This window comes from Aulonocara sp. 'chitande type north' Nkhata Bay, linkage group LG18, assembly GCF_057382095.1.
Source record: "Aulonocara sp. 'chitande type north' Nkhata Bay isolate Kocher_YH1m ecotype deep benthic linkage group LG18, A_spYH_male_GT1.1, whole genome shotgun sequence".
Taxonomy (NCBI): domain Eukaryota; kingdom Metazoa; phylum Chordata; class Actinopteri; order Cichliformes; family Cichlidae; genus Aulonocara; species Aulonocara sp. 'chitande type north' Nkhata Bay.
The window spans coordinates 41,137,987-41,148,289 of NC_141361.1; the positions used below are offsets into that span (position 1 = coordinate 41,137,987).

Genomic DNA, 10,303 nt, shown 5'->3' on the forward strand with positions numbered 1-10,303 from the left:
GCAGGTCGCCATCATCCATGAACGCATGGAGGCCAAGAAGCTCGCCAAACTGGCTCTGGCTGAAGTCCGAGAGCTCCTAGCCAAAGAGGAGCAGGAGAAGGAGCTCGAGATGGGGAGGAAGGAGATGTCAGCCAGGGTGAAGGAGAGGGTGGCTATGAGGCTGAAGGAGGAGGAGGACAGGCTGGAGAAAGAAGAGATGGAGAGGGCTCTGGAGAAGCTACGAAAAGAAAAAGCAAAAGGGACAGATGAGGAGGAGGGAGGGGAGAAGAGGATAAAGAAAGGAGCGGAAAAAGACGAGAAGCCTGAGAAAAAGGAGGAGGGGCAGGGAAAGAAAGAACGGGAGGAGGCAGGCAAAGAGTCTGCAGCTGAAAAGAGAAAGAAGACTAAGGCAGAGAAACCTGACAAAGGGAAAGTCGAGTAGTGCTCAAACACAGTCACATGATGCTGAGTATCTGCTCACAGCGGCTGGAGCCACAAACATCATTCACTGCTTCTTCTATTCAGTCAGGCCGTGTGCCTGTAGTTTAGTCTGCACTGCTGCTGTTAACCTCACATAGTTCAGCTGCTTGTCTGCAATAAGGACAGTCAGCACCTACTGTGAGCTGGTCCTGCAGACGAGCAGGGACCAGGTCACGCAGCGTCGTGTGTGTGTGTGTGTGTCTGTGTGTGTGTGAGTGTCTGTGAGTGTGAGTGTGTGTGTGTGTGTGTGTGTGTTCGTCTGTGTGTGTGTGTGTCTGTGTGTGTGTCTGTGTGTGTGAGTGTGTGTGTCTGTGTGTTCGTCTGTGTGTGTCTGTGTGTGTGAGTGTGTGTGTCTGTGTGTGTGTCTGTGTGTGTGTCTGTGTGTTCGTCTGTGTGTCTGTGTGTGTGTGTCTGTGTGTTCGTCTGTGTGTGTGTGTGTCTGTGTGTGTGTGTGTGTGTGTTCGTCTGTGTGTGTGTGTGTGTGTGTTCGTCTGTGTGTGTCTGTGTCTGTGTGTGTGTGTGTGTGTGTGTGTGTGTGAGTGTGTGTCTGTGTGTGTGTGTGTCTGTGTGTGTGTCTCTGTGTGTGTGTGTCTGTGTGTGTCGTACTGCAAAATGCAAGTCTCCCCTGAGTTTAGAGAAGTTTGTGTAACTGTAACAAACGTTGTCGTTGGTCAATAAAGAGTCTGGGTCCTTGTAGTTCTCACTGTTTTAAAGGTGAAAGCAAACGCTTGTCTGTGGATTTGTAAGAGGTCAAAGGTCAAGAAGTCAGTGTGAGGAGAGCATACTGGACACATTAGAAGTGTGCTCAAAAAGGACGACATGTTTCCCACTGATAGTTTTTGTCACCTGTGGATGAGAAACACCGACAGTGTCATTAATGTAGCGCACAGGTGTCCAGCTCCAGGCCTGGAGGGCCGGCGTCCTGCAGGGTTCAGGTGTGTCCTTGATCCAACACAGCTGATTCAAAGGGCTAAATGACCTCATCATGTCGTGTAGTTCTCCAGAGGCCTGGGAATGAACTAATCATGTGATCAGGTGTGCTGACCCAGGGTCAGATCTAAAACCTGCAGGACGCCGGCCCTCCAGGCCTGGAGTTGGGCCCCCCTGATGTAGCACGTTAACCACAGGCTGTACAGGAATAATGGGCGTGGCTATCAGGGTTAAACACACCTAAACCTACATGTTTTTTTCTAATGAGTCGTCTGGGGTTAACAGCCGAGACCTTTGACCTTTGCTGATGAGCTGTGCTCTAAACTGTTAGTTTTTTATTTAATGTTCACATTTTAACTTTGCTGGTTCCAGTTAAAGTTGAGGACAAAGAAATGCTTGTTTTCTATACACACCTCGAGGTCAAAGGTCATTATTGGAGGTTTTTGTCAGTTTAAGATGAACTGTAATATGTCAGCAAATGAAACCCAAACCTTTGATCGAACTGTAACACATTCATACACGTGTTTGACACATGCAGCCGGGTACACACATATGCATACAGTACATGTCCTGTGACACACTGTGCACACACGTGCTTCCTGCAAACCACATGTGCATCATCCCACGTAGGACTGAAAGAGAAGGATGTTGTCGTCACTTCCCGCAGCCCGGAGGCCGCTGCACCAGCGGAGACCGCTCATCCTGAAGCCACACCTGAAGGTAGCGCACAAAAGACACACTGACAGTACAACTGTGAGCACAGTGAGAATTATACAAGTTCACAGAAAGATTATTATTCATGTTTATGGGCCCGAACAGACACAGCTGTGAGGTGTGTCGTGTCCTCCAGTTCACATGGTCACACAGCACCAATCATGTTTCACTCACCTGTGACTGAAATATGGAGCAAAGGTTGTATGCATTTACAACATTATTCCAAAGTCCCACATCTGATGGTCTGTGCTGGATCCATGCAGACACGTGGAGGACGTGTCAGGGTCAGAGGAACACAGCTGACGTGGTTTGAATAGAGCTGGACTGCATCCACACACAGCTGTTACCAGTGTGACGTTATCTACTCCACCTGTGCAGTCAGGCGTGTCAGTATGTGGATGCAAACGGCTGTGCTTCCTACTCGCACTATTTATATAGCACATTTAAAACCAAAGGTAGGCCAGAGTGCGTCACAATAATACAGTAAGTCATTGTCATCAAACATCAACAGAGTGCAAAATCAAGCACTAGTACTAATACTAAGCACTCGTTAAACCAGGAGAGTGGGCTAAATACAATGGATATCGGGCCTCGGTTCACAGATCGGTTCATAAATATAAAATATTATCTGGGTGAATAAGAAATAATGCAGTAAAAAAGTTAAAATAGATGAAATAAGGGCACTGACTAGTGAAACTAATGAAATGGGTACGTTTTTAACCGTGTTTTGAAAGATTGAATAGAGTCTGAGGCACGAATAGTAACAGGAAGACTGTTGCAGAGGTTCGGTGCAGCTGAGACAAAAGCACGATCGCCCCGGGCTTCAGGTGGGCCCCGGGCTTCAGGTGGGACCCGGGCTTCAGGTGGGACCCGGGCTGGACCAAGACTAGTTCACCAGATGATCTTAAGGCTCGACCAGGGGTATACAAGCTAAGAAGGTCGGCGAGATAGCTGGGCGCAATGTTATTTATAATATTAAAGGTAAGCAACAAGATTTTAAAATCAATACAATATTTGATGGGCAGCCGATGTAAGTCAAGTCCGTCCTCACTCCAGAGGCGTGACATCCCGACGATTCGTCACGTCCCGCGGCATTCCTGAGGAACGCCAAAGGTGACCTTGTGCGTTCTTATGCTACGCACCGAGTTATGGATGAGATCCAGTAGCGTACACGTCCCAGCCATGTATTCCAGCCCGACCTTATCCCTCACCATCATTTAAGTAAAACAAACGTACATGTGTAGATTCATTCCAAACGGTTCTCATGTTTCCTCATCTTCCGATCTCGTAACATTGGGACGTGTTGATGCCTGGAAGCGTAATATAGCGACGATTTGTAAAATGAGACGCTTTGGGAGTGAGACCGTTCGCCTGCACTCCTGTTACTGAACAAGGAGAGTGATGAGGACTGAAGTCGATCCTCGTTGTGACTGAGAGCTGCATCAATAACCTCGCTGCAGACTCGGGACCTACCAGAGCTTTATAAGTGTCTGTGTTGGCCTTTGTGCGATAACACAACCCTGAAGGTGACCGACGAGGACTGAAACACTAAGGACACTTCCACAGCGTCCTTGGTTACACATGAAGGCCCCTCTGTGATCTACACGTGTGTTTGCTTCCTCAGCTGCTGTGGAGCCTGACCCTGTTCCTGTGGAAGATGTGATTGAAGCTGCTGTGGCAGAAGACACAGCTGCACCCTCACCACCAGGTATGTGTGGACAGCAGAGTCAGCTGTTAGGTCATAGTGAGATATACTCGGTGTGTAAAGGCACATCAGGCACAGGCAGTGCTTAACGATCTGACAGTGGGAACTTTGTTTCCTCAGAGCCTGAAGCTGCATCAGAATCAGCTCCTGAGGCTCCTCCTGAGGCCGATGAGGTTATACTGACAAACCTTTCACTCTTATTTCTGTCGCGCTTCCTGCCTGCTGATGACACTTTGGTGGTCTACCTGTTGTTGTTCAGGTGATTGAGGAGGAGCCAGAGGTGCTGGAGGAGGAGCCTGCTGCAGAAGAGGAGGATGCTGCCGTTGAGGAAGAGGAGGTGATGTGTGTTTGTTATTAGTGTGCTGCCGTGTCAGTGTGTCGAGCAGAGACTCTTTCACTTTCTGAAACTCTGAGCTGCACTTTGGTGAAAAGGTTCATTTATTCACTTTTATTTGACTTCGGTTTGAAACTTTTAGATTAGAATTTGTTTCTTTAATCCATAGAAACATGGATATAAACAAATCCATGTTTCTATGGTAGATGGTAAAAAACAGGAACGTCTGTCATGTAGCTGTTTACCTTTCACTTCATTGCGTTGGCGTATGAATGGACCCAGGGGTGTTTTTATTAACGGAAAAAGTTCTAAACGTTATGAACATGTAGTAAAAAAGTCCAAAATGAGTGTCTTTCCCAAAGCTGCTGGGTGGGCTGCAGGAGGGCAGGCCTGGCTCTGCGAGCTTTGAAGGAAACTGAGCCACATCATGCAGAACAAACTCGGTGTGTCTCTGATGATCTGTGTCCCCCAACCAGTCTGACAGAAACACCCTCACACATCCAGCACATAGGAACACACAAACACTGGTCAACAATGCCAGTGTCCTCTAGGACAACAGATGGAAATTAGCCCTTGGCTATAATCTGGTATGTTTACATTCATGTAATTTTTTTTTTTACATTTATGTTCATTAACATGCACTGTCCTAAATAAATAAATAAATAAATAAATAAATGTTCTGCTCAGTTCATCCTTCCATGGGAATGCCATGTTCTTCGTTTGTTCACCGGCTCATGTGAGGCTTTCCCTGCATAAACAGAAGCTCTGTGGTCCAGAGTCATGCTGACAGCCTGATTGGTCCATGTGCAGGGAAGGCCCGGCGTCCACGTTAGCCTGAGCGATAAAGACACGGCTCAGGTTAAAGACCCGGTAACGCTGTAGTGACAGGAATCCCTCTCTATAGTTGGTGCAGCCTGCTGGTAAGATGCAGCAAAACTATAATTCAATTCAATTTTATTTATATAGCGCCAAATCACAACAAAAGTCGCCTCAAGGCGCTTCATAGATACAGAGAAAAACCCAACAATCATATGACCCCCTATGATCAGCACTTTGGCGACAGTGGGAAGGAAAAACTCCCTTTTAACAGGAAGAAACCTCCGGCAGAACCAGGCTCAGGGAGGGGCGGGGCCATCTGCTGTGATTGGTTGGGGCCATATAATGTCTGAATATGGTTTAATGTGACTGTGCTGATTCAGGTTGCTCCAGCTGAAGAAGAGCCAGCTGCAGAGGAGATGATGGGAGACCAGCCTGCAGAGGAGGAGGAGGAAACAGAAGCAGAGGCCGCAGAGGAGGCTACAGAGGAGGCCACAGAGGAGACTACAGAGGAGGCTGTGGAGGAGGCCACAGAGGAGACTACAGAGGAGGCTGTGGAGGAGGCCACAGAGGAGGCTACAGAGGAGACCGCGGAGGAGGCTGTGGAGGAGGCTGTGGAGGAGGCCACAGAGGAGACTACAGAGGAGGCTGTGGAGGAGGCCACAGAGGAGGCTACAGAGGAGACCGCGGAGGAGGCTACAGAGGAGACCGCGGAGGAGGCCACAGAAGAGGCTGTGGAGGAGGCAGAGGATGAAGCTGCAGCAGAGGTGGAAGAGTCTCTCGCTGATTCAGTGGAGGACACAGACGAGGAGGTGGCTGAGGAGACAGCTCTTACAGAGGAAGCTGTTGAGGAGCCACCTGAGGAGGAGGCAGCTCGCTTGGAAGAAGCTTATGAGGAGACGGCAGCAGTAGAAGAGGAGGAGGAGGGGGCTGCTCCATCAGAGGAACCTGCTGAGGAGGAAGAAGCTGCAGAAGAATCTGAGGCTGCAGCAGAAGAAATGGAGGCAGCACATGCAGAAGAAGCTGCTGAGGAAGCTCCTGTAGAGGAGCAGGAGGCTCCTTTAGCAGAAGCTGTTGAGGAGCAAGCTGAAGTAGAGGAAGCTCCTACAGAAGAGACCACTGAGGAAGAAATAACTGAGGAGGAAACAGAACCAGGTAAGACTGAAGCTCCTGAGAAAAAGTACACACTGACACATATCAGTTAAAGTTTCCAACTCAGGAAAGCATATTTGTTTAATATGTGCGTTGAAGGACATGTCCTGGTCAAAAATGACTCCAAGGTTCCTCACAGTGTTACTGGAGGCCAAGGTAATGCCATCCAGAGTAAGAATCTGCTTAGATACCATATTTCTAAGCTTTTCAGGACCGAGTACAATAACCTCAGTTTGATCTGAATTAAGAAGCAGAAAGTTAGCGGCCATCCAGGTCTTTATGTCTTTAAGACATTCCTGCAGTTTAACTCATTGGTGTGTGTTATCTGGCTTCATGGACAGATAGAGCTGGGTGTCATCAGCATAGCAGTGTAAATGTATGCTATGTCTTCTAATGATACTGCCTAAGGTAGCATCAGCAGCATGGCTCAGGTGTGGGTGCTGACACTCAGAGTGAGCTGTCTGTGGGGTCCAGTTTAACCTCAGTGGAACTATTGAGTGGTCATGGAGGTCACTTGTAACAAGCCTGAGCCTGTCTCATGTCTCCATCAGCACTGATAGCTGAGCCATCAGGACAGATCAAAGTCCAGCAAGCTCCTGAGAGCCTGTGCTTCACAGCACGTGTGCTAGCTGACCAACAGCACTGACACAGTGCTGAGGCAGGAGAATAATGTTGTTTCAATGTTTGTTTTTTACAGTCGCAGAAGAAGAAGCAGCACATGGTGGTGGTGAGTGGGTACACATCTCATTCCTGAAAGCTGACCTTCGCTGTGCCTTCAGAGGGCTGTGACTCAGTGTTGTTCTCGCTCTACTTCAGCATGTGTGTTTCTGTTTTTGCAGCAGCAAGGGCTCCTGAGATGGAGGACCTGTGGAAAGACGAGCCTACAGGTAACCAGTTTCATGGCTTCTACGTCCCATTAGAAGATTTGAAGAATTGAACTCCCTAAATCGAACGTATAAAATGCATCTCTGCCCGACTCCCTGCAGTCGTAGTTTGAACAGGGAAATCAGTCTTAGCACAGCTAATGAAAGGTCACACAGCTGCTGTGTGACCTTTCATTAGCTGTGCACTGATGAGTCATGGTCAGCTGTTTGGTGTTTAAACAGCTGCACATACTGTAGCTGGTTGTGATAGAAGGATGTTAATCTGCAGCTGTGTGCACGGAGCATCACACTGGACCACAGAGCAGTGGCAGAGGCCGGTCCAGGCTGAGTCTGTTTTCTTTGACATCACCTACCTGAGGAACTAAATGCACATGTGGGGTGCTTCATGGTCACCTGATTCAGCCCCTCTGTCATCCACAGGGTTGCGATAAAGAGCGATCATTAGCAGGAATGATGTGCATAGCTCAGTTTGAGGTGAGGCGGTCAGACTTAGGGAACCATCACAGCAGAACGTGATGAGGATTAGGGTGGGACCCCCGAGTCCAGACGCTGGGGTGGAGATGAAGATGGAGCGATGGGGAGGAGGTGGGGTGCACAAAGATGTCTGCAAGGAACAATGACAGATGCACAGTGAGATTTAAAGTACGTGAAGAAGGCCAGAGGGCCTAGACCAGTGACGTGACAATCAGCCTGACGGCGTGGGAAAGTGGGAGTGATGTAAAGCTTAGATTAGCCGCCAACAGCTGGGAGCAGACAGATGTGTGACTGCAGATGTTCCTTATCAGAACGTACGTTTCATAAGAGATGAAGGGGGAGTGATCACCTGTCAGGTCACCTGTGAACACTGACCAATCGTCTCTCTGCTCTTGCGTCCACAGAAACGTAGGCCACGGCAGTCACCGCTGTGATGGAGCAGGGACCCACTGACATTGCATCAGCACCATCTGAGCTCAGATGATGATGCCCCTCTCCAGAGAAATGATTGAGTTGTCACGGCAACAATCGCCCCTCTCCCCCCATTTTCATCCCTCCCTTTAAATCTCCCTTTTAGTGTCAGTGTGTGAGATGATGTTCACTAACATGCTTCCTTTACCTTTGTTGTGTTTCTTTCAGGTTTGGGCTCATTCTTTTGTTTTCCTGTTTTCAGGGTGTTTTAGTTGAGTGTGTTTGGGCCGATGTCCACTCCCTGTGACGTGCGAGTGTGTGTTGCACTCGCACAGTCTTGTACCTCTCAGCAAAAAGAGCTGTAGCTGCACGTTAAGAAGCTTCACACTTTAAAGTGTCGGAGCAACCAAATCAAATGCCGGCTGAGAGCCGAAGCTGCTGCTCAGTGTAGAGAGGACTCTATGCAAAGGCGTGACGCGTGTCGCCCACCTCCTTCCTCCTCCCCTCCTCCTTAGCATCAGGTGAATTTACCACTCAGTGTCGACTCCAGGATGAGCCATATGCTAACACATGAACTGTGTGTGTGTTTGTGAGTAATGCGTTGTTATGTGCGGACAGATCTTTGCTTATCCTTCTTGTTGTGTGAGCTGTAGTTTAGTTTTGCAGACTGTGTTTGACTCTTTTCGTTTTGTTATCTCACTACATCAAACTGTATTCTGTCGGCTCCTAGCTGGATCTTCTGTTTGCACAGCTGAACCTCAGCTTGTTGAGCTGTGAGGGCAGCGCCCCCCCCACGTTTATAACAGTGGCTCCTTCCTGTGGAAATCCAGCCTCTCTGTAGAGGCGCAACGCCACCCTGTCACACACACAATAATGTCAAATCTTATTTTGAAGGCCAGATATAGACTCAAACATCGTTTCTGTTTGTTCTGTAAAAATAAATCACCTCGCTTCACTCGAGGATGATGATGTATGATGATGCGGTGAAAATGCTGTAGGAATCAGTAAACACTACGTGTGGTCCTCACTTACTGTAACAACAGCCGTGTGAATATGTCTGATTTTTCTTTCTCCTGTAACACTAGCTGGTGTTTCTGTTTGCTGAAACTTTGAGTCAATGTGAACTGAACCTTTGTAACATTGAAAAGTAGAATCTTTACTGAGAGACAACTTTTAGATTTTTTAATAGATTTTTTAAAAAGAATTTGGAGAGATGAGAAGAATTCTTATTTCCAGAAGATGCTTGCGGTGCTTTGTACTAAGCCATAAGCTGTTGCTGACGTTGTCCTGTGAAGCACAAACAAGAGAAACACTGTTGGGTTTTCAGTACTCGGCCCTGGTCACAGGTCACGTTCCTGTCTCAGATGGTTGTGGCGCACAGGCAGCGCTGTTGCTAAGCAGAGGCCACTTCTGATGAACACTATGCAACAAAGTATCAATGATGACAGAGGAGCGGAGGGGGCGTGGCCACGTCTTCGATGACATGCTGTCTTTGAGCCATAACCCTCAGATTATGGTTGAGTGTGCAGGTGTGACACTGTGCTGACTAAATGATCATGAAGTACTGACGGAGATTTGAAGTGGGAAGTTTTTCTGTTCTGGGAGCTACAATAAAAGATTTGGGACAACACAGCAGTGCCTGTTTATTTAGTTGTTGTTGTTGTTTACCTGTTGTTTACCTGTGTGAAGCCTCGTCACAACACAAGACTTATTTAGTATTCCTAATCGATGCCGTGATGGTAGAGAAAATCCTCCAACATGTGACGTCGAGCTGCACAGCGCTGTCAGACTGCTGTGTGTGAAACGGCCACAGTGGGTCACTGTGTGATTATTGAACAGCTCTATGTCCCACTGTCCTGTCACAGAAACAAATCCGTGTTTCTGTGCTTTATGGCTATTTTACAGAATTTCAATGATCTTTTTCCTCCATGTTCAATTTTCTGTTTCTTTCTTTTTCTTTTTGCAGAAACTTGTTGTTGAAATTAGTTTAAAAACAGAAGAATAAGAATTTTATCATCATCATATAACACACTTTAAAACAACAGCTGACGCAAAGTGCTGTACATCAAAACTAAATAATACAAATACATAAGATGTAAAGCAAAAAGTACGAAATGAATTAGTTTTTTCTGTAATCAAACTAAGTCTCGCTGAGGCCAAAAGCCAAAGAATAAAAATGGGTTTAAGACGTATTTTATCTCATCTTATTTACTAATGCAGAGTGACTGCACAGGAAATGGTATTAACACTGCTGGAAGCACCGTGCACAGAATTCACCCAGTGAAAATGATTCAGAGTGGAGACATCAAGCAGACTGAGGTGCACAATACTTTTTTTTTTTTTTTTCGCGAGAAGAATGGGAATGTTTTTAGTTTTAGTATAGGAAAGTATTCAAAGGGCTGGTTGGAGCTGAAGAAGGTGGAG

The 10,303-nt window shown here is 47.3% G+C and overlaps 1 protein-coding gene across 8 annotated transcripts in view; it reads left to right on the forward strand.

Moving 5' to 3' along the window:
• asph (aspartate beta-hydroxylase) overlaps window positions 1-9,511 on the forward strand; it is a 32,977-nt gene extending 23,466 nt beyond the window's left edge. For 3 of the 8 annotated variants that reach the window (XM_086271092.1, XM_086271093.1, XM_086271090.1), the window contains 8 exons: window positions 2,016-2,109; window positions 3,728-3,811; window positions 3,929-3,981; window positions 4,068-4,145; window positions 5,342-6,113; window positions 6,808-6,837; window positions 6,950-6,997; window positions 7,873-9,511. In XM_086271092.1, the coding sequence (XP_086127218.1) occupies window positions 2,016-2,109; window positions 3,728-3,811; window positions 3,929-3,981; window positions 4,068-4,145; window positions 5,342-6,113; window positions 6,808-6,837; window positions 6,950-6,997; window positions 7,873-7,880 (1,167 nt within the window). In that variant the 3' untranslated portion in view covers window positions 7,881-9,511. The remainder of the gene's footprint in view (window positions 1-2,015; window positions 2,110-3,727; window positions 3,812-3,928; window positions 3,982-4,067; window positions 4,146-5,341; window positions 6,114-6,807; window positions 6,838-6,949; window positions 6,998-7,872) is intronic. The other 5 variants (XM_086271094.1, XM_086271095.1, XM_086271096.1 and 2 more) reach the window with 5 other exon arrangements.
• Window positions 9,512-10,303: the final 792 nt, after the last annotated feature.